Raw genomic sequence first — 23,476 nt, 5'->3', positions numbered from 1 at the left:
TTGAAGAATAAGTTCCCTTCCAGAATAAGCCATACATTTATAAAGAAATACTTTCTATGGCTGCACTGACCATCACATGTATTTATGGCTTGAACACCTTAATGCCTGTGTATATTACAAGTATCATTTGAAAAAGAAACAGAACTTCACAGTCCGTCTGACTTTGAGTGAACTTGAATGCAGAGAGATTAGAGCTGGCTTAAAAAGCCATGTCCAAAATAGCAACATGGACAAAGCAGGAAAAACATAGAGCATTTTCTTGTCTCAGAAGTGCATCTTTGCTCCCTACCTAGGAGATTGTTTCTAACACATAATATTTCTTTGCATTCTCAAAAAGTCTGAATCTTGAGCAGGTCCCATGCTAGACTGACCAAGATGATTCAACTAATCTCCTTTTTGCCCCTCTGTGAAGAGCTTGATATGGTAGGCACGCAATGTTCTTTTTCAGAAAGTACCCACCAAGTCAAACCTGCATAAGCTACTGTAGAAGCTTCTTAGATGGAGAAGGGAGAATTTGTGTGTGCGCGCGCACACACACGCAGGATACTTGCTTTGTGATGCTTTGGGCCAGAGGAAGGAAAATGAGCAAGGATAAGGTCCAACACAGTAGTTGGTATGTTAATGTGGGCAAGGTGGAGGGAAGGGAAGGGAATCCTGTGCTCTTGTCCTCACCTGGAAAAATTGTTGGTGCTTTTTACCCTCGGAATGTTTTGTGTAAAATGTGTAAGAATTTCTTGGAGCAGTGACTACAACTTAGAAGCACCTTTTTTTCACCCACTTTACTTGTTGGAAGGCACAAGTAGTGCTCCCCCTCGCTCCTCTCCACCTTCTCTGACTGATGAATAGGATGGGAGCAAAGAGTGAGCACCGTGGTTGGGGTGTGCTCCTCAGGAATGGGAGGTGTTGGGTTCAGATCCCCTTCAGCTGCAGAGAAAGGTCAATACGTCTCCCTTGTGCTCTTGTTCAAAATAGGTATACAGCAGTGGGCAGGATGAGATACGACACCATTGCAAGTGCTATGTTCCTGGCAATAGCACTCAAGAGGGCATTTGTTCTGCCTTTGGAAGAAATGCCTGTGTAGTCTGTTTCATACTGGGCTGTGGAATGATGGCATAATGGAGCACAGAAGCTTAGCTGTTGCAACATTTTTTAAATTTCTCATCTTTCCTTCAGCATTTCCTCTTAATTCAGCTTCTCCACTCAGTGGGCTGGTTGTTCAGGTGCCATTCCAAAGTGCCTCATGCCTTCTGTACCATTCACAGGGAGCCTCACCGCATAATTTAGGGGCCTGGATTTTAACCTCAGGGCTGGATGCTTTAATGCTTGGCATTGTGGCATCTGTGATGTTTCTGGATTTAGCCCTTATTAATTTAGTTGAGTGACACCACACCGCCCACTGTAAGTGCAATACCGTCTTGCCATTAGTGGCCTTTACAACTAGGTCACATCTTCTCTCTATGAGGAAGGGAGGGAAAGAACCTGTAAAGAAGAAAATCTATGATGCTACTAAGAATGGAGCCCCACTTCCTTGCTGTCTTACTCCCCACTTAGCTTCCTTCTGCTTCTAGCCACAAGGAAAGATTAATAAGCAGGCTGCTGTGAGTCCTCTTTTGAATGCAGTGATAATCCAAAGGTTCTCAGGTTATTTGTAACGCTGGAGCTAACAGAAAGCTACAGCAGCAGTCTGCTGCCAGAATGAACGTCTGAGCTCACAGGCTGCTAAACCACAGCTGAGGAATGCATTAAGAGTGGTGAGATTAATGGCTCACTGCTGCCCCATACGTACCTGCCACATTTGTGGGATGCTGGAGGTTGCAGTCCTTGGCAATCTTTGAAAGACCCCCGTGCTTAGCAACAGCTGTATTCTCATTCTGAATACCTGGTGTGATCAAACCCAAGTGCTTGTAATTGGCCACATTTGTGGTGCAGCAGAAGATACTGCATTGCCTGTAGTAGTGGCTGTCACCTGATTAGACTCAGCCAGCCACCTCTGGCTGATGAGCAGGCAAAAAGAAAGATAACGTTGTCACTTACTAGCAGATAGCAACCTCCATGAAGGTGTGGAGGGAGGAGAATCTGTGGGAGTGGAAGGAAGCTCAGCCTTCAGCAAAACAAACAAAAAGCAAAGCTGGTTTATCCTACTCACTTAAAAATGGATGTGTCATTGCTCACCAAAAGAGCAGCAGTTGCCTTAGTGTGTTACAGTCTGCTTCTGTTTAACTATATCCCTTTAAAAGCAATGTTATTGCTGGTTGGGAATCATTGGTCTCTTTCTGTGGAAGCATCTAAAAACTTCAGCCTAAGCTGTCACATTGACTTTTGCAGCCAATAGCTGAGTTTCTGTAGCAAGGCTGTTCTCCCCAAACTGTGTTTTATATCCGAAGGGGTATCTCTGTCATGAATGTCCTGGGAGTGATACAGCTGTCTTCTGACAGAGGAACAACCAGTATTTCATTTTGCAGATCGTCTCCAGCTTTAGGCAAGGTCTCAGAAGTGACTTCTACAATGTTGGGAGGTAACGGTAGATGAACAGAAATGTACCTTGGAGGTTGTGACTCTTGGTGCCGGTTGGAACTGTCCGCCTGGCAGAGCCAGTTTGTAGCAAAGCTGGGAGGACTGTACTCGCTGTCTTTTTCCAGTGTGAGCAGTGATTGGTACCTGCTGGCTTAACAATGTAAAAGGAAGCTTTTTCTGTAAATCAGATGGATTTATTTAACATTGTGATCAGGTGATAAAATCACCTTTTCACATTGCTCCTAGTAGACCTTTTCCCTCTGCTCGCTAACTGAAGCAGCATAGGTAGCTTTGGGACATTTTTTATATGGCAATTTGATAGCTCACCTGATACTCCAGAATCAGGAAGCTTATTGCAGTCCCTAATAGCCCATTATAAGTAGATTGCTGTTTCTAAGGGCAGATTTTAGTACCTGATAACATTACTTTTATTGGCATAGGTGCAGATGGCACCAGATATTCCTAAACCTTCTGAGATAGGAAAGAGCGGAGGGACTAGGAGGTCCTTTTACCTGGTACCTTCTGCTTCCTTTTCCCTGTCATTTGTCTTTTAGACAGTCTCTCCTAATTGTGCTCTCCAGTAAAACACTTACTGCCTTGTAAGTAACCGGCTGTTCAGGTCGAAGGAACCGTAAGAGAAATGCCTTATGGCAGGGCAGTCTAGCTGGAGTGAAAGCACTGTAATCCTGCAGACCCTAACTCTTGGATCCAACGAATGAATAACCAATGTATATATAACTCTGCTGGTTCAGCTCAAACACTTTCAGCCCTAAATAAACAATGTCTCCTCTTTATACTGAGAATGCTGAGCCATCCCCTCTTGCTTTGTTGTGCAGCAGTTTGGCTATTTATACTCGTAACCATCCTTGCATTGTGCTAATATCTAACTACCGGTCTGGGGCCAGGAGCCCTTTGTGATACTACTTGAACCAATACAAGGCAGTCCCTGCTCCAGAGGATAAATGCTCAAGCAGTTGGAGGGCCAAAAGTCTCTTTTGAAAACTGGCTTTTGTTTCCTAGGACACATGGCAACAGATTTATGTACTTAACTCACAACTGCTATTTAAAACCTGGGCTGATATTTTGGTGTTAAAGCAGTGAGTGAGTCTGTCAAATATCTGTATTTGACAGCAGCTTTTTTTTGTCTCCTCCTGCTTCCCCAAACTCATTCGGCTCCAAAGAACCCAGAGGTTGGTTGCCTTTCGTGTTTTGGTAACTTGTGTTGAAGAGGACAACCTTCATGCTCTAGAAGTACTTTATTACACAGCTGTCAAAGCGGTTAAAGGGGGATTGTTGGTACTGTATGCAAAAGATGAGAGAGCTTCTCTTGGCCTTCGAATGAAGAAGTAGCTCTTCCACGTCTATGCAAAAAGCATAATGGCATTTGGGCTTATGGTGTGGGGCCAGCAGTGATGTATCCGTCATAGGTGAGAGAAGTATTTCTTTTGAACCAAGCGTAAGTAGTAGTGAGCCAGCTTTGATTCTGCAGGAGCTGTTGTATGTCTGCTGTACAGTATGTGCACAGTGCTATTAGGAAACCTGTTTCAATGGATCACGGTAGAAACTGTGGGAGTGAGTCCTTGGTGACTTGACAGTGTCAAGCGCATTTTGGACCGAAGGGTGGTTGGAGTGTGATGTGATCTGGGCAGCGAGGCTCTTGATGCCCACAGGCTGAGATGAGTGGAAGGTGAGGAGTGCATGAGCCAGCAGTGTTACAGTAAGTTTTACAACAGTATATAAACCGTGTACAGGGTTCTGCTTGTATTCATTCTGCTGGTGGAGCTGCCAGACAATCTGGCCTTTCAGCCTGGTGCCCAAAACTGCTGGGTTTTTTTTACTTGCTTGTTTCTTCTCCTTTATAATATTTAAGATAGGCCCTCAGTGGCAGTTTTACCATTTGTATAAGCTTTAGTTCTACAAATCTTTATTTCGATGTATAACCTATATAACTCAGGTGTCCAGCAGACTATATATGGGAATTTTTTATGCCCCTACCTGCTGTGCTGCTTATAGCACTTGCTGTGTGGTACAAACCCCAGGTAACAGATGAGAAGAAATCCTGAGGTGTGAGAGAAAAGCTCTCTCACTCAGAGGAAATCCTCTGTGCTGAGCTAAGGTTTTACTGAGGGATGTGGTACTATGTGTGGAGGTGGTGGTTTTCCTGGAGCTAAAGTGTTCCAGGAACAAGATCACACTATTGGCTCTGTCGATTTGTGTTAGCTCAGCCCTTCCCCAGCCCCCAGCACTCTGGCAGGCAGAGCAGGGCCTCAGCAACCTCCTGCATATTTTGACTGGTGGGTAAGGATGGGTAGAAAGATGGCAGGAGCTCAGGTACCTTCTGTAGTTTGCTGTGTGGCAGTGCAGGGATGCCTCAGCTGATAGCTTCTCTCTCCTGCTCTTCTCAGGGTAGGCTTAAACTCTCACAGCTGATTAAGTTAGGCACAATTCCTGCTTGATCTCCCTTTCTCCGCTTCCTTGTCATAAAAAAAACAAACCCCTAAGCTCCCCTTACTAGAGTTGTATTTAAAACAGCAGCAGAATAAATCCTTAAACATGATGGTATCACTAGGTTATTGTCATGGTTTAGCCCCAGCTGGCAACTAATCCCCACCCAGCCGCTCGCTCACTCCCCTCTGGCGGGATGGGGGAGATAATCAGAAGGGTCAAAGTGAGAAAACTTGTGGCTTGCAATAAAGACAGTTTAATAGGTAAAGCAAAAGCCATGCCCACAAGCAAAGCAAAACAAGGAATTAATTGCCTACTTCCCATCGGCAGGCAGGTGTTCAGCCATCTCCTGGAAAACAGGGCTCCATCAGGCTTAATGGTCACTTGGGAAGACAAGTGCCATGACTCTGAATATCCCCCTTTTCCTTCTTCCCGCAGCTCTATATGCTGAGCATGATGTCATATGGCGTGGAATATCCCTTTGGTCAGTTGGGGTCAGCTGTCCCAGCTGCGCCCCCTCCCAGCTACTTGTGCACCCCCAGCCACTTGCTGGTGGGGTGGGGTGAGGAGCAGAAAAGACCTTGCCTCTGTGAGCACTGCTCAGCAATAACTAAAACATCCCTCTGTTATCAACACTGTTTCCAGTGCAAATCCAGACCATAGTCCCATACTTGCTACTGTGAAGAAACTTAACTTGATCCCAGCCAAAACCAGCACAGGTGTACACTAAGGCTTTGGGAGAGTTGTGGAGAGGAGGCAGGCAGTCCAGGGAGAAACCGCTGAGGCATTTCAGCACTTACCCCACTTGCTTCCACAGGCTTAGAAAACATAAACAGTACCTTCTCCTTGCACCCCACCTTCCCCAGGGTGCTGAGGGCTGCAGGGTGAAATGAGGACAGAAGGCCAATGGCAGCTTCTGCCAGGGGGCAAAGGAGGATTAAAAAAAAAAAAATCTGAACTGCTGAACTAGGTGTTTTTTTGGTGTCTAGGCAGTGGCCATTCTTGGAACTGGATGAAAACCCCAATGTGCTGTGTGGTTGCTATAACAGCTGCTCTTATTTATGCTCTGTGTCCATCTCCAGATGCTGTTTCTATCCCTTCTGGTTAAAATCTTAATAAGCATGAAATCATTATGTTGTGATCCCAGACTGCAGGCTACATGTTGGATCTTCCTCTTGCCTCCCCTAGCTCCTGGCCGTTTAAATGTCAGGGATGCGGGGTTTTTTTTCCCTTCTGTTTGTGAAACCCTTCACTTGTCCTAGTTATGTGCATTTCCATTCACAGACTAACAGTGACAGTGACCTCGCTAGGAGCCATCTGCCTTTCTGGGCTGTTGACTGCACGTCTGGTGCCTCAGCATTCAGGAGCCCCGAGGGCAGCCCCACGGCCAGCCCAGCTTCCCCACTGCACCACTGTCTGGTCAGCCATTGCTGTGTCACACATGTGTGCCCCATCTCTCGTATCCAGTTACCACTTGCACTTCTAAAAACTGTCACTTTACTGTCATACTATAAAACATGACTCCAGTTGATCGGTTTGTTCTCAAGTGCTGGTATTTTAAAAGAACAAAATACACAGCGCCTTTCATCCAAGCAAATCAGACAGAAGACAGTAGGTGAGGTGGGGAGGCACCTCTGGAGACCATCTAGTCAAAAGCCCAGCTCAGAGCAGGGTCAGCTACAGCAGGTTGCTCAGGGCTGTCCTCCATTGGGTTTTGAGTATCTCCAAGGATGGAGGCTCCACAACCTCCCTGGGCAGCCCGTGCCAGTGTTCAACCACCTGCACAATAAAGATGATTTTTCTTTCAGCCCTCTCCCATTCCTGAGCTAAAGAGCAGCAAAGGCCAGGACAGAGGGTGCTGTAGCACATGTATGGCTGTTCTGGGTATGTACAGTGTGGGCAGCCAAGACCTTTACAAAAAAAAAAAAAATGAAAAGCAGCTGTGAAAGGGGCTGGAGGGCTTAGGCTAAGTCGTGTTTAACTTAACTTCCATAGTCACTTCAGGCAATATAAATAAATTAAAAAAAAATCAAAAAACAAACGCTGCACATAGTGAATTATTACCACTAAATCAGCTATAAAAGTCTTCTTTTAAATTAATCTGGTCCCTTGTAATGGACTGTTTCATGAGCTGTAGTTAAAAAATGCCACTTTTTTTTTTTAATCAAGATCTGAAGCGTCCTTGCACATGCTTGTGCTCTTCCAGGCACAGGGTCTGTTAAAAGTAGGCAGAATTCCCTTCCCCGTCACATCAGCATATTTTGTCCCTCAACTCCTGGGACAGGTAACACCAGCAAGCCCCAAAGCCACCCCCCCATTTCACAGCCAGCCTTGTCTAAGGTTTAACAGGGCTGGGTACATTGTGCCAGTGCCTCTTACGCTTGTGTTGGTTCACGTAGCATCTTCCCTGCTGGTGGGAGAGGGTGCTCCCAGCCTGAGGCCAGCAGCCTCGCGTCATCCTTAATGAAATACCCTGGGCAACTTGCTTGATACAGGGGCGCAGGGTTGTGCCTTTCATCAAAGATCAAGTACAGGTAGTTACCCTTAATGCTGTGCTGCTGCAAAGCTGAGAACACTGTTAGTCTCTCAAAATGCAACACCTGTACCGACCTTCGGTCTTTGCCTGCAAGCAGCTTTTAACTTTATTTTTATTTATTTTGCAGCTTCTGTTGGTGTCAGGTGGATGATAGGGGTTACAGAAATTAACAAGGGCTCCACCTATGGCAACAATGACAACAAGCAGAAACAAAAGTAGTATCTTCAGAGACTGCTTCAATCCAAAGGGAACAAATGCAACTTCTGAAAACTCTTAAGTGCATATCATGGTCCTTCAAGTGAGATCAGAGGATGGGTAGGAAGAGCAATTGCCACGTATATCTGAATTTGTGCTCCTGTTATTTTTCTCTGGGGGTTTGGGCTGGATGACATGCTTGAAAGATGCAATCCTCCGTATACTCTCCACACCAGGTTTGCATTTGTTTGGTTGGTTTGTTTTCCTATGAAGTGTCCTAAGTTTTGAAGGAGGGGGAAAAAAAAAAAAAAAATCCAATGTGCTTGTATGATGAGACTACCTGGAAACTAACCAGAGGTGCAGGCTTTATCTTTCTTAATGTGCTCTAAGGAATGGATAAATGTCAGAAGATTGTTACAAGATGATTAAAATTGATAGTTGTATAAATCACATGTTAAGAATTCAACAACCATAATCTGTCAGTGTTTAAATACAGTATGATGCTCTGCCTGGTTATAGCAGTATTGGACCGAAGCAGCTCCACTGAACTGGCAGTAGAGCTTTTCTACACCTCGAACTTCGTGCCAGTGCGCACCACGTGAGCCCTTTAACGCGTCAGCCAGACCCTGGCTAAGGGCCCACTTTGTTTGATCGGAGCCTTGCAGCGACATAACCTGGGGTGGAATTTGGCCCTGGGGCCTGAGCAGAGCTAAGTTACCCACTGCCACATCTCTCCCCAGGCAGTACCTCAGAGGGATGGCTGAAACCTGTAATTCTTTTGAGAGTAAATGCCATTTATAGTTTGGAAAAACTGAGGTAATAAATTCCTTTCAGCTTTAAACACTGACTGAAATTCTAGGCCTTCCTAGCAATGGTGGAAACAAAACAACTGGGTATCCTGTAACTAATGCAAAGCGTGCATTAAAAGTTATGCCCCACACCCCATACTGTTGTGATCCCAATTAATCCGCTTGTCTGTCTTTTCTGATAAATTAGTTTACATGGTGTCTCACAACAGTCAGCCTGAGGTAATACTTAAATTCTATTTTGCTTTTTCTTTTGGGGAGAAGAGGGGAAGGAGGAGACACACCTAGGGCAGCGGCACGGCATGAGTTTTTTATGGCTGTCTGGTCTTGCTTTGACACCCTTCTGAATTAAATAAAACTAGAACTGAGGCCCTTGGGAAGACTGTTGTTCTGACATCCCTGGTACTGATTCCAGGGCATCCTCCTCTTTTTTAAAAACAAGAGTTAAGGGTAAGTCACTAAAAAGAGCTTGTTTAAAAAAAAGGAAAAGAGGGGACTCCCAACTCCCAGCAATTATGATTGAAAAAAACCCAAACCTTTAAAATCTAAAGATACTGATACTGAGCAGTGGGGATTATGATTGACACTTTCAGTGATGGTGCATTTTCATTGCACATAGGACTAAACTGCACTAGTCTAGGAATGCACAGCCTGTGTGTCTCCAGAGAAGAAAGTGAGCAGTCTTAGTTCTACCAGTTGGTATTAAAAACATTTCTCTCTTCCTATAATAAAACAGAGGCCAGAAGCAACAGAGGGTAATCCAACAGAACATGAGTCATTCCATGAAACACGCATTTGCTGTTCAGTACATCAGAGCATCTAGAAACTAGTCTTTCCAATACGCAGCACCACAAGAGCAGGTGTACTAGTGCTTTTAGCATGGGGTAGTAAGTAAAGGTTTTTTTGAGCATGGAGGCAGTAAAATGTACAACAGGAAGAATATAGGCCTTGGGAAGTGTGAGGGACTAGTTTTGTGGGCTTTTTCCCCTCCCTAACTTGTGTACGCATGCTTTCCCAATGCTCTGAAGATTTCTGGAATAGGCTGTACAATGTCATGAACACAAACATGGGCTTCAGCGTGTGGTTTTTCAACACATGAAATAAATAAGAGCCCAAGGATCAGCGAATACTGCCATGCTTATAAAGCTGGTCTCTGAACAAAGCACACACCCTGCACCTCTATTTGCTAAAACAATCTTAACCGTGGAAAACTGAGTATTATAACCTGTCGGAGCGGCTGAAGGCCCAGCGATCCCATAGTACTGCATCAGGCACAGTAATGAGCCAGGCCTGAAGACACTGTACACAAGACTTTTTGAAAATGGGTGGGACAGAGAAAAGATCTCTCCAAGCTAGCATTTTCCTGTAAACCTTACCTGGCAGATGCAGTGGGATTTTCTCAGGGTGGTTAAACCCTTATACGCACAGGTGGGTAGTTCTGAACAGCAAACACACACATTCATGTAGTGCTAGAAACGAGCTTTTTTTCTTTTAAAGAGCCACTGATTTAACATGTTGGTAGGGAGACATTTAACATTCCTTATGAATCTTAGTTCTTTCCAACTGCATGCAGTGCCACTTCTCCCAGAGGAAAATACCAAACATGCAAATACTTCTGAAAGAGTATTCAGACTATGTCATACCCATTTTCCATGGCACCAACCCTTAGAACAGGCTGAGGGCCAGATGCGCCACTCCTGGATCCATCCTTCTAAGCACTTCTGGACGTCCCGGCACCCAAGGACCGCACCACCGGCCCCTTCCAGCGTTCACTGGCAAACAGAGAAAGCTTAATGGTACTCGCCAAAGTTAAACTGGTCCAGTTCACTGTATTAAAAGAATGATGTATGTCATCAGGAAGCAGTGTTTGCCTCTCATCCCCACAAGCAACTCTATGTTCTACAACTGCCTTAACAAAAGTAGTCTTAACATTTGTTTATACAAAAATAAAAGTATAAAAAGCTGACATGTCGTGAATGAGTTTTCTTTTGGCGGGCAATGAGCTGGTTTTACTTTTCACCTTTATCCTGATTCCTAAATGATGTCTGCTGTTCCTGTGTAGGTACAAGGGCACCTGAAACAAGGCAAATAAGGATACAAACCACTCACATACTTCTGATACACCACGGAATATGTGTGAGGCACACAGCAGGCCAGGGGCAGGACTTTTACCTCAGATGCTTCCACAGTCATACTCCTATCATGACTGAAAATAGAGTACTGAAGAGAAGGAAAAGTCTTTGTTTAAACTCAGCGTTGTGGTTGGGTTTTTGGTTTTTTTTTTTTTTGAGAGCCTAGATACACTGCATTGATGACCCACACCGTGAGGCTCACGCTTTCCTACATTTAATTGTCAGATTTCATCATACCTTCTCAACAGCTCACCCAGCTGCTGAAAGCTACCCCCCACCTGTAACAAACCAAGGATTTGTGAATTAAGAGACAGGACTTTAGAATAAAGCCAAATATTAAAAGCAAGTTCTCTGCTTTGTAAGTTACCCATTTTAAGGTCTAAAACTGTAACAGGAACATGTAAGGCATTACTGCAAGTTTACAAGTAACAGTTTTAAGTAATCTGTAATAGGAAGCCAAACAAAATAGTCTGCAACACTTGATCTAATTGCTAACCACTTCTAATGTGTCTCCATTTTCTGAGACTGACGACAGCTGCAGGGTGGTGGGAAATCAAAGTCCAGGATCAGAAATCAGTTTTAAAAACCTCTTAACAACAAGTTCTTGGTTTTGCCAAGCAGAACACAAGAATAATGTTATCTGATTCTCCTCTTGGCCCCAGAAATGCCATGCAGACCATTCCCTGTTTGCAGTACTCACATTCAAGAAGAAAGTTATTTCGGACTATGACTCTATCCCTTAGGTACTCGGTAGCGTCAGGAATTGCACATCACCTTATTTTCCTCAGGAGCAGATGAAGGAGGGACCCTAATTCTGTTACCACTTGTGTAGCGGAAGCTGATTCTTACACATCTTGAACTTGGCAAAACATTGACTACTGCAACATAAGGGAAGCTTCTTCCCGTTAGGTTAGCTGAGCAGTCTTAAACAGGCATTGAAAAAAAATGTTTAGTGTGATACGACCCCACGTACTTAATTTCAGAAGAAAAACCCTTCACCAACAGCTCCTAAAATAAACCATTTATTGAGAAAAAACTTTTTTAAAAATTTCATTAATCAGCCTTGTGCATAACAAATCTGAAGCTTGCCAAAAACAAATAAACAAAAAACCAGTAAAAGTTCACAGTCAGTGCACTCAACAAACAGATTAAAAAACAAGGTCCATAACGCCTGGTAACACTACAGCATTTTTCTGAACCTAAAGAGTTCAAAAATACTACATATTAACATTACAGTTCTCAATCAAATGAGAAACGGGAGAAAGAACAAAAAAGGTATGGTCCATATACAGTAGTAATGGCACTTTCACTGAAACATGCAGCTTCTTCCAACTCGCGGACACCGTCACAGGAGCAACATGTGCCAAGTAAAACATACAGGAGCAGCAGAGGAAGTGACGCTCGTCACTTGTGCAGTCTTCGTAAATTCAACTTTTATACTGTTTCTCAGCACAGTCTTTATGTAAATATTACATACAGTAGTGATTAAAAGATATTTTGCCAGAATAAAAAAGGTCAGAGATTGAATAACTTCATTCTTCATCTGTGCAAACCTGTGAAGAGGACAAGAGGCAATCAATTCAATTGTCTCCCTCCTGCTGCAGGAAGACGACAACACATCAATTTCTTCAGCACCTTCACTGAACACCTTTGAAGCTTTCTTCTTTCTCCCTTGTTATACAGATAACAAATCACAACTACTTATATACGCATCCTGACATCTCCCCTGTCACCATGCAACTCTGCCTCTGCATTGGATGGGATTTGGCTACGCTTGCACTGATGAGAAGGATGGGTATGATGAACCCCAAACATGCTGTTACCGAACCAGAATACCAAAGTGAACAGCTTTATGCTGAAAAATGGGACAGAACTCATTAACCTACCACGCTCCTACTTCTTCAGAAAAAGAAGTTACTAATACACCTAAATTTGTGGCTGTGAATATTTGCCTATTCTTAAGCAAAGAATTAAACCAAAGTTCATGCAAGAACTGCAGATAGTTATGCCAACTGCCAGACAGACATTCAATATGAACTGATTATTAAGTAGAAACTTAAAAGAAAAGCAGACCCCTGCACTGAAGGATGGCACAGGTCTCACGCATGTGCTTGTTTCACTTTTTATGGAGGGGACCCTTATCTCTATATTATAGAAGTCTCCGCATGTGTACTCGCTAAAGTTCTAGGCATATAGCCCTTCAGATCCAATTAACTGCCACTAAGCTGAAGGTTGACAAGTCTTTTTAATATAAAGATAACGCATCTCAAAAGAGCAGTGAAAGTTTATTGCGTGGTGCACACCAGGTTCTTTTAGTCAAATATTTACCAGCAACATCACACGTGCACCTGAAGAGCTGCCAAACCTTGTCTTCTGGACAGCATCAACTTGTGTACTGGGTTTGTGTGGCAAAGTTTTGGTAGCAGGGGTGCTACAGGGGTGGCTTCTGAGAGAAGATTCCCCTATGTCCAAAAGAGCAATGCCAGCTGGCTCCAAGACAGACCCACCACTGGCCAAGGTCGAGTCCATCAGCTACGGTGGCAGCACCCACCTCTGGATCATGTGTTTAAGAAGGGAGGGGAAAAAAAAAAAAAATCCATTGTGCAACTGCAGCCAGAGAGAGGAGTGAGAATATGTGAGAGGAACAGCTCTGCAGGCACCAGGGCCAGTGAAGGAGGGGGAGGAGGTGCTCCAGGCACCAGAGCAGAGATTCCCCTGCAGCCCGTGGAGAAGACTCTGGTGAGGCAGGCTGTGCCCCTGCAGCCCATGGGGGTTAACAGTGGAGCAGGTATCCACCTGCAGCCCGTGGAGGACCCCATGTCGTAGCAGGTGGATGCCCAAAGGAGGCTGTGACCCTGTGGGAAGCGTGGGCTGGAGCAGGCTCCTGGCAGGACCTGGGGGCCCATGGAGAGAGGAGCCCACGCTGGAAGAGGTTTGCTGGCAGGGCTTGTGACCCCATGGGGAACCCACGCTGGAACAGTTCATGAAGAACTGCAGCTCGTGGGAAGGACCCACATTAGAGAAGTTCATGGAGGATTGTCTCCTCTGGGAAGGACCCCGCACTGGAGCAGGGTAAGAGTGTGAGGAGCCCTCCCCCTGAGGAGGAAGGAGCGGCAGAGACAACACCTTATGAGCTGACCACAATCCCCATTCCTGGTCCCCCTGCGCCACTGGACAGGAGGTAGAAAAAAATCAGGAGTAAAGCTGAGCCCGGGAAGAAGGGAGGGGTGGGGGGAAGGTGTTTTAAGATTTAGATTTTCTTTCTCATTATCCTACTCTGATTTGATTGGTAATAAATTAAACTAATTTCCCCAAGTTGGGTCTGTTTTGCCCATCATGGTAATTGGTGAATGATCTCTCCCTGCCCTTATCTTGACCCATGACCCTTTCATTATGTATTTTCTCCCTTGTCCAGCTGAGGGGGGGAGCAATAGAGCAGCTTTGGTGGGCACCTGGTGTCCAGCCAGGGCCAACCCACCACAATTTGATACCAGCCTCCCACCGTGATACAAAGCCCTGTGGCACAGCTGCAAATGATGAAGCCAACTAAAAGCTGTTTCCAATTCCCATCTACAGCCACAAGACAAACCTTGACAAAAGGATGATCGAGGAGCTGGCTGGCCGTCCACCTCATCTTTGGGTCGCTTTCCAGGCAGTGGCAAAGGAAGTCTTTCCCTTCCGGGCTCACTTTGTCAGGAATCGGAGGCTTATGACCCATCCCCACTTTATACATGATCTGGAAGTTGTGCTCATATTCGTGCCAAGGCCTCTGCAACAGGTAACAGAATTGTTAAGTGCAACGTTTCCAGAGTAACTTGCTATCCAACAGAGCGTATATTTCTGTACCCCAGGAAATTAAAAACCACCCCAGTGCTTGACGACTTAAGTGTGACAAATTGCTGGGAGTGGGACCAGAACTTGCAGAGAAACTGCTAGGAACAGTTTGCACTCATTCAGTACATGAAACATCCCTACCTTGCCAGTGACCATCTCTATAACAACACAGCCCAGGCTCCAGATGTCTGCTGCCCGTCCGTGCCCTTCTCCTTTAGCTCTAGTAATTACTTCCGGAGCCATGTACGCTTTGAAACAACACATACGATGTCATCATACAGCAGAAGGAACAGTATACATTAAGTGATTAACTGGGCAAACCAAAAGTTTTTTAATACGTCTATAATGCACTACCGCTCAGCTTTTCTTGCTAAGTTTGTCATTTGCTGGCTTCTTGTTCTTTGACACGCTTGCAGCATAACTGTCTTTGCGTTTGAAAAGTGATAGTGGAAAGGCTGGTACGGTACATGCTTTCAGTTATTTTCATTTTTTTAAAAATAGATTAAGCAGCTGTTCAGTAAGAACAGTACTGTTTCAGCAAGGCTGCAGAGAAAGATACAACCCCAGAAAGCACAAGCTCCAGCATCTTTATAATTACCAGACAAGTATAATTTTGTCTTTCCAGTTACATCATTCACCCACTGTTGGCTTCTGGATGTAAAGCCCATCTAACTAGCTACGGTAAAATCGAGTTTCCCTGAAACACACCATTTTACTCCAGCCCAGACTTTTGGCAGAGGTATCTTCTTTTATGGTAACTAGGGAAGGTATCTGCCTAGCACATGCTTCCTTACCTGCAGTCCCCAAAGTACTGTTCACTTCTCCAGGCATTGTCTGGGTGTTGTTTTTCAGTTTCACTGAGCAGCCAAAGTCTCCTAGTTTAATCAGTCCAGATGAGGTAAGAAAGATGTTGGCTCCTAGGAAACAGTGAAAAAACCAGTAACGCTTGTTAAACTAGTGCTGAAGTGAGGAATGAGGCCTTCTTGATATACTCTTGGAAGTTACACAGTAGGTAATAGCTGAATTTGCACTTAGATATTCACCTGTGGATTAAGCGTGGAATATGATAGCATTAGAGCTGTTGCCCAAAGGGTACATTACCATTAGCCAATGGGATTTTTGGTGGGTTTGTGTTAACATTAAGTATACTGGAAGTTGAAAACACACGGTGTTCAAAACACAAAGCAGTACGGCCCGCAAACTCATCAACTTTCCATAGATGCTCATTATGAAATGACTCCTCCAGGAATTTACGAATTCCAGAGTTTATCCTTGTGAGCACTGCAGTGGGAAGAAACACCTATCCTTAAGGGGCTTCCTGGCAGAGGCCATTGCTGCATACCTCCCGCTAGCCATATTTTCAGTTCTGCTGAGTCAAAACAGATGATATCATACAGCTCTGTCATCACAGCAGACTCACAAAGTGGAGCCAAATGCCCACTCCTATTGTGCTCTACTTCCAGAAGAATTTCTGGAGGAGGGCTACTGTTATAGTAGCTGGCTACACTGCCAACTTACACTAGAAAAAAATTTCCCTAGCATAGCTGAACATATCCAAGGGGAATCTGCAGTTGGCTTCGAGTCACTTGCTCTACACAAGACTTCAAAATAAGCAACATGATTTTGGTAACTAGCGGTTTTCTTCCGTTCAACATTCCGCCAAAACACATGTTGACAGCCAACAGAAAACAGGCAGGGCAGACAGAGCTCACTACACATCAGGCCAAATCCCTGGATTCTCCAAGTGTCACAATGAAACCACAGGTAGGTTGCAAGAGTCACCTGGCAGAAATACAGCTCAAGCTGCAGTCTCTCTTGAGGAAAGATCAATGGTTTGCACAGAACAAGCCTGCATGTCTCCTCAAGGAGTAGGCAAATGCTGAGGACTTCGTTACACGTAGCCTTCCCCCAGGTCACACAGAAGATTCTTTCAAAAAACGGCTCATCTGAATACAACCTTCAAAAGTTTCTCACTTTTGTTCCACCTTGAACATAGGTCAGTGCAGGGATTCTTGGCTGCTCCTCCTTTGTGTTATGTTCTCTTAGTTAATAACTTTTTCCAGTTAGCTTGGCTGGGCATCCCCAAGATATTCATGGAAAATACAAAGAATCCTCAAAAAGCTCAAGTCAAAAAAAGGCAGTGCAGGTCAATGATGCCAAAACCCTGCCCATTTCTCAAAGGGCTTCTCTAACTACTATGAGAATGCTTGATAACTAAACCAAGATTTATTTAGTCCAAGAAGCGTTGCATAGAACTGCAGAAATAAATTCCAACCTTTAATTACTGGAAACCTTTTACAAGTTCTGAAAGAAGAATTAACTTTTAGTGACTACAACTCCTCTGCACACTGTGCCCCTAAGTCTGCTCCCAGCATTCAGGTGCCAGCACATACTCAAGATCAGAATTCCTTGCCTGGGTTCTGCAGTTTGCCATCAGAGGGACATACATGTCCAGAGTCACCCTGCAATCACATGTCTAACAGAGCTGGGTAGACCATCCCTCAGCTCCTTGAGTGAAAGAGAATCCAGAAACACATCAAAGCCGTACAAGAAAACAGCTCGATGGGACACTAAATATGGGCAATGCATCAGAAGAGTGACAGTTACTCTATCAGCAACTTTGAACTACTGCCCACAGCTTTTCTTTTTCTAATGATTACCAAGCAATTACTTGTACAGAAAGTAGATGCACTTAGCCCACACAAAGAGCTTAGGAAAAATGCCCATCACTAGCAAACACTTTTAAAAGGATGCTTTGGAAACCTGTGTTCCCATTCCTCAAGAAAGAAACAGGCAAATTCCATGGAAGGCTACAAAGTGGTTTCTCACTTACTGCAGCGGGTAGAAACTGGCAGAGCTGAAGTGCAGCATCTCTCTTCTGACTGAATCTAAAGCTATTGTGATAGTTTGATTTAATACAGTTCAGAAACTACTTACAAGGCCTTTCAAACCAAAGTTTGTCCCTTTAAAAAAGTATGACAATTTAGTGTAAATGTGACTGTGAAAGTCTCTGTTTCGGAGAACAAGACCAAGCTCTACAAGGAGACTTTACAAAGGGTCATCTTGTTAGACGAAACCTGCACAGAATCCAGCAGGACCTGGGTGAGAGAACAGGAGACACAAGGGCAGTGCCTTGAGGATGACTGATCCTTTTTACCTTTGCCAGTTAATGTGACTGGGAATGTAACAAAATTCCTACCATATCTGCATGGTTAATAAGCAAAATGAAACCGGAGAACATGGCTAAAACAGCAAAGGCACAACATGCACATCTGTTCCTCTCCTCCTTCTCGCAATCAAAAACATCTCCATTGGATGTACTTGGCAGAGGCAACAGGCAGCCCAGTTCTGCACAGCCCTGCTGCCATTTATACCACAAGACCTGGGCAGACTGAAAACAAAGAGCAAATATCAAACGCTGTACCCTTGCTAGAGAAAACAAAAGCCATGACCCAAAGCATTTAAACTGAATTTTCATGCCCTACATCTCTGTGCCATGTCAGCCCCATATTACGCCCAGTGAAAACCACACTAGCGTGATATTCCACAGGTGCTGGTATAAATACTGCGAGTCTGAGGACCAGCACCAAAAGCCCTACTAAAGAGTGTAGCATAATTCCACAAAGAGGGGCAGTTCATAGACATTCCTCATCCAGTACTTGAGCAGCGCAGCTGCCAAATTCATTCAAGAAACAAGCAGGCCAAATGCTACCCTTTGATGAGAATATCAGCTTTGGCGTTCTCTTTTACTCAGCCTCTTCGAAAGTATGACACATGCCCACAGTCTCCTGCTGAGCAGGCTTCCATTACTTACTGAATGACCTTCCTTCCCTTGTGCTCTTCATGAAGACATGAAGGCAGGAAAATCAGAAATTTTGAGCTAACAACAAAGTGCACAAGAGGACAATAACACAGTAACACTTTGATGAAAACTTCCTGGTCTCAGAGATGTCCAGATGTTCCCTTCCGCATTAAATATTCCGTCATTCTCAATCATTGAGCAGAACAGCTTCTTTGCAAAAAGTAAAGTAATTATAATTGAGGAATCTGGGCTTAGCCACAGGGGTTAAAATCCAGTACCCAGAAGAAAGATTGAAAAAGTATCCCAAGAGACTTCATCACCTGCTACATACTAGCACCAACTACTTTACACATGGATGCAGACTAATCAAAACCAGGGCAGCCAAGTGTAAAAGCCAGCCAACACCACCCTCAGTTTGGTCTCACAACCATGGGTTGAAAAAGGATTCAAGGCAGCTGTGTCTTGCTTCGTCTTTTACACTCATAGAACTGGATGCCATAATAGCCATCTGAAAGACAACAGTGGCACAAGAGGACACTATTAACCAAAAGATTCCATTTTTGAGCACAAGATACTTGCAGACACCAGCTGTGGGATATAAAAATCACTCTAAGAAGTAGCTATCTGCTGCTGAATGAAACACATCCGCAGTGATGTATAGCCAACTGGCCACGAGAGATGTAGTGTGATCTGCCAGTGAGATTTCCACAGGAAAGTAGTTTTGGCAGTCTGAATTATGTATTATCATTCTTCCTTATCAGAAAAAGAAGAGTACGTGACTACAGAAGAGCTAAAAGTAAAACCAGAGTGTTTTTCTTTACTGCTCTTAGCCTGAAAACTTGAGGATGCGATGTTAGCATAAAAGGAGACAGAGAGCAAGACACTTCTAATGTACCATCAGGCCTCCTTTATAAAAATACCCTCTGTCTTCTGTCTTCATATTCTGTCACTAAGTTTCAGGAAGGTCTACGCATAGATGTGTCTGCAGTGACCCTCTGTTTATAGCTGCTGTTATTCTCAAGGGACACCCCAACATCTGGTATGAGGAACCTCTTGCAACAGAAATGCCCTCAGATAACATAGCGTTACAGTTCTGTTGAACAGCTCTTCTCAGTTCGCTGCATTTCCCTGCTGAGAGGAAGACCTATTTGGAAATAGATCCAGAAATCAGCAATGACAGAGCAGCACAAAAGAAATCCCTGTCAGCCAGCCTTGGATTTTGATCACAACAAGCTTCCAGGAGAGCGTAATCCAGCTAAGCTGAACCTGGATATGGAATGATCAAGTAAAGGGCAAGGAAGGCACTGTGAAAAGCATGGAGAGAAACATTTGGTCAGGAAGGAGAACAAGAAAAGGCAAGATTGCTGGGGAATGGAGTGAGGGAAAGTGTTTTCTAGGAAAAAAAGCCAAAACTGACTCAAGAGTGGCCTACCTGGGTGGAAGGCCTCTGGATCGTAGATAGTTCTTTTCCCAAATGAGAAGCACGAGGCCAAAGGACCAAGAGCAACTGGGAACCTCCTACACTGCTGCGGTGATTCAAAACCCTGTGAGCAAGAGGGACATAGAAACCCAGCATCGTTGCGTTGCACTGCCTTGTCATAAAATGAGCATTCGCAGGGCATAGTGTGTGCATCGTTTCCCCTACCTACCGTTACATTTCTGCCATAGGTGAGCAATATATGCCAGACTAACAAAACCAAGATAACTAGACATGGAGGATGTTCTTGGAAGGCGCAGGAAAAGAAAAATGAATGTGAGATGCAGACTGACACTGGATGCCTTAAGCAAATGCCAAAACCAACCCCCCTTCAGTTACTGTAGTTCCAGTTTGCTCATTTTGTAAGCAAAAGCTGAGAGCCAGGCATGAGTAGACAAATGTGTGGCAAAAAAAAAAAACCACTAGATAAGCAGTTTTACTATATCCCTTTAACTTCTTTTAAGAAGGCTTTTATTACTATGTTTAATCAACCATTCGTCTGAAATCCTAAAGCTCCTCTGGAAAATGGGAATCACAAGGAAAGTTCTGATCAACAACTCTAGCACTGTACACTGCTTTTCAGCTCCTAGAAACACCATTGTTTCTTGCATAGATGAGAAGAAAAACAGCATTACATAACTCAGTATATTAGTACTAGAAATAAAAGCACCAAAATTTGAGTTTGGATGAATCCCCAACAATCTTAACAACCTCTACAGAAACTATACAAATCACGGGCAGAATTTCTGAGTTTGCAATGCCAACTGTGAACAACTTCTATGTTCTGCAGTTAAAAATAAGCACACAACTAGCCAGTAACTTGTACACTGAAAATTGAAAAATGAGTGGAAGGCTTTATACAGTTAATGGCTCTATAGGTAACATGCGCTAAGTCTGCAAGTATGCCCCCCATCGCTCCCCTCCACCCTCATCTACAACACTGAAACAACATTACCTTTTTTGATTAACGTTACCTTTAATGTCTCGATGAACAATACCATGTTCATGTAGTACATTGATAGCAACCGTGATTTGCTTTGAGTAGAGCCTAATGACATGCTCCTGAAGGCCCAGTTTTGATACCTCCTCCAGAGTGCCCTCATCACAGTACTCCATGAAGATGTACATTTCTTCCTGTTGTGGGAACCAAACCGGATTTCATTGGTTTTAGTTTTGGGTTTTGTGTTGTTGTTTGTTGTTTTTAAAAAAAAAACAAAACTAAATTAGGATCAAGTTTTTCTTCCATCCTTCATTGTTTGTGAAAAAAGTAATGGAAGTACCTTTTACCATGGAATATCCAATAAATCATTTATTCAGAACTATATTTTCTTGGGTATGCTTCAACTTCATATATTCTGTTGCACAGCTATGGAAAAATCTCTGCTACCTGTCTATCTGCATCATTTGTATTCAGCAGATACTATTTGGTGGTATAAAATACGTTACTTTGGCATCAACCAAAAAGCACTCTGGAAATCTGTATGTATATTATGCAGAAATACAAAAAGAACCTTTGCATATTTAGAAAGAAAGTTTGGAGCTTGATTTTTTTTCTTTCTTTCCTTCCCAGTTCCTGCAATATCGTGTGTTGATTGCTTAGGGAGAGCAAGTTTTTTGGTGTTGTCTGTGGCTTGAACAAGCATGCCAACTCTAACTCACTTAAGGAAAAGTTAGGTTCTTGTTCCCTCTCTCTGTCTCCAAGCCCAGCCAATTTCAGCCACACTTAATTCATACAAAAAGATGGCAAAGACACTAAGCTCTTAGAACCAGCCTGAGAAACCAGTGACCCAGTGGCACAGACACCCAAAGTTGTGTCCCTGAGTAAAGAAATGCAGACAGAAAGCAGCCTTTGTCCCCTCCTAAACCAGCAATGGGTCACAGCAAATCAACCCATTCATACTGAGCAAATCAGTCAAAACCACACACTGCTTTCCAGCCAGACACCAGGCACCCTGGTCCCTGCCTGCCTCACTGGGTAGAGTCACAGGAAGGACCCGAGACTCACAAGGGTAGGTGGGAAGGGCACATGGGAAGCAGAGAGGAGTAAGAAGTAGGAGTATCTCAGGATGCAACTCTGGAATCCAGCTCCGTAAGAAAACCAGGCTTCATTAGTTCTGCTGCTCAAGTAAGAAAACGCATTTTTCCTTCTGAAGAGATGCTAGCTGAATTCCAAAAGATCTGCTTCCTTAATATACTTGACTGGCATCAGGAATTAAATGCCAGCACAAATTTTTTTCCAGGAATCAACAAGATATTGATACAACCTTTCCTGCTAACAGTGAAGGGTTTTAGGCTGTCTAGTCTTCATCTACACACAAAAGTTACCATACTGTATATGATACAGCTTGCTTTTACAGCAGTTAAAAAGAGTAGCAGCATTAGAATAGCTCCAGCATTACTCACTCTATTCACTTATTGTGAACATCTCTGTTTATGCACCAGTTCCAAAAGAATTTCTCCAAACTATGTTTCAGAGACCTCAGCATTCAGAGGAAAAAAGACAGACTACAATTCACAGAGATATCCAGACAATTAGGCTAAACTAGTATGTTCTCAAGTAAAACCTCCATGATCCAAAGCTTCTTAGGATTTTCCCTCTGCCCTATAAAAAGCCCCACTAATTTACGTTTTCTTACCCTATGGAGCTCCACGCCAAAATAACGAACGAGATTTGGGTGTTTGATGCCTTCAAAAATCTTCAACTCATCGGCTGTTTCTTTGATGGTTTTGTGATCATTAGGTTGAAATCTTATCTGCAAGAAAGATTTTGTTGTTATTTTGCCACTATTTCAAAATACTAAGGAACAACCTCACCCCAAAACCCCAAACAACCCATCCTAAACCCAAACACACAAACCAAGAAAAAACACTTTTTAAAAATTCTTATTTTTAAATAGCACCATCACACAAGACACAATGTTTTTAATCAGTTTAAAAATAAATAAATTTTCTCCCAAGGTACTCTTAAGGAAATCCAGAAAAGCCTTTTATTTGGAAGTTGCAAACAGTTTGCATTTAAGCCCACAGTGGGGAGGTGGGGAATGTTTCTTGGTGAAATAATTCTGGAAGTTAAAAATACTACAGGAAAAGGCAGGATACTCTATATTTAGCCTACTGGTGAAGTGTCTCTCAAACAATGTCCATTTAACTTATTTATTCTTCTGCTAAAGAACAAAGACATGCTAATCTGTAAAAAGCACCTGTATCTAGAAAGCAGCTTTGAGTGCTACTGATGCAGGGGTGGGGTGGGGGGAGGGAAATGTTATTTCATCATCAGAAAAAAAAAAACCAAACAACCCCAAACAAACAAAACACAAACCCCACAACACACCAACAAACCCAAAAGAGAACCGCCACCCCCCAAAAAAAAACCAACAGCAAAATTTCAAGTGTTGTTATTAGTTATTCAGTGAATGAGTATGGTACAAGATGTTAAGCACAAGCCCAGTCCTGCTTTTCCACACCTTTGGGATCACACATGTATTACACGTGTGGAAGAACTGGCTCATAAAATGCTCTAGCATCAAATGGCTGGCATGGTAACTGTTGTGAACAGTTGATGCTCACAGTTGTCTGAAGATGTAGAAATGCAATAAAACTAAACAATACGAATGTTCTAAGAAACAAGGTGCTGTAGGGAAAATAGATCTCTACGCCTACACAGCTTTACTTACTTCCATCCTGAAAATTAAATTTTCTGCTCCCACCGAGTTAGTCAACAGTTTTGTGACTCAG

The 23,476-nt window shown here is 43.6% G+C and overlaps 2 protein-coding genes across 12 annotated transcripts in view; one reads left to right on the top strand and one right to left on the bottom strand.

The window, feature by feature from the left end:
* The window catches only part of AGPAT4 (1-acylglycerol-3-phosphate O-acyltransferase 4), a 91,112-nt gene extending 80,650 nt beyond the window's left edge, over nt 1-10,462 (top strand). For both annotated transcript variants that reach the window (XM_075088051.1, XM_075088050.1), the window contains one exon: nt 7,623-10,462. In XM_075088051.1, coding sequence (XP_074944152.1) covers nt 7,623-7,714 — 92 coding nt within the window. In that variant the 3' untranslated portion in view covers nt 7,715-10,462. The remainder of the gene's footprint in view (nt 1-7,622) is intronic.
* Nucleotides 10,463-11,634: 1,172 nt separating this feature from the next.
* Nucleotides 11,635-23,476, bottom strand: part of MAP3K4 (mitogen-activated protein kinase kinase kinase 4) — a 74,686-nt gene continuing 62,844 nt past the window's right edge. For 6 of the 10 annotated variants that reach the window (XM_075088043.1, XM_075088046.1, XM_075088045.1 and 3 more), the window contains 6 exons: nt 22,378-22,494; nt 20,716-20,875; nt 15,257-15,379; nt 14,604-14,710; nt 14,218-14,397; nt 11,635-12,181 (listed from right to left, as the gene is read on the bottom strand). In XM_075088043.1, coding sequence (XP_074944144.1) covers nt 12,161-12,181; nt 14,218-14,397; nt 14,604-14,710; nt 15,257-15,379; nt 20,716-20,875; nt 22,378-22,494 — 708 coding nt within the window. In that variant the 3' untranslated portion in view covers nt 11,635-12,160. Of the gene's footprint in view, nt 12,182-14,217; nt 14,398-14,603; nt 14,711-15,256; nt 15,380-19,696; nt 19,809-20,715; nt 20,876-22,377; nt 22,495-23,476 lie in introns of all 10 variants that reach the window. The other 4 variants (XR_012659696.1, XR_012659698.1, XR_012659697.1 and 1 more) reach the window with 1 other exon arrangement.

The sequence above is a fragment of the Phalacrocorax aristotelis genome, chromosome 3 (genome assembly GCF_949628215.1).
Source record: "Phalacrocorax aristotelis chromosome 3, bGulAri2.1, whole genome shotgun sequence".
NCBI classification, from domain to species: Eukaryota; Metazoa; Chordata; class Aves; order Suliformes; family Phalacrocoracidae; genus Phalacrocorax; species Phalacrocorax aristotelis.
Note: the sequence above shows the minus strand (reverse complement) of the source record. Positions and strands in the feature narration are given on the sequence as shown.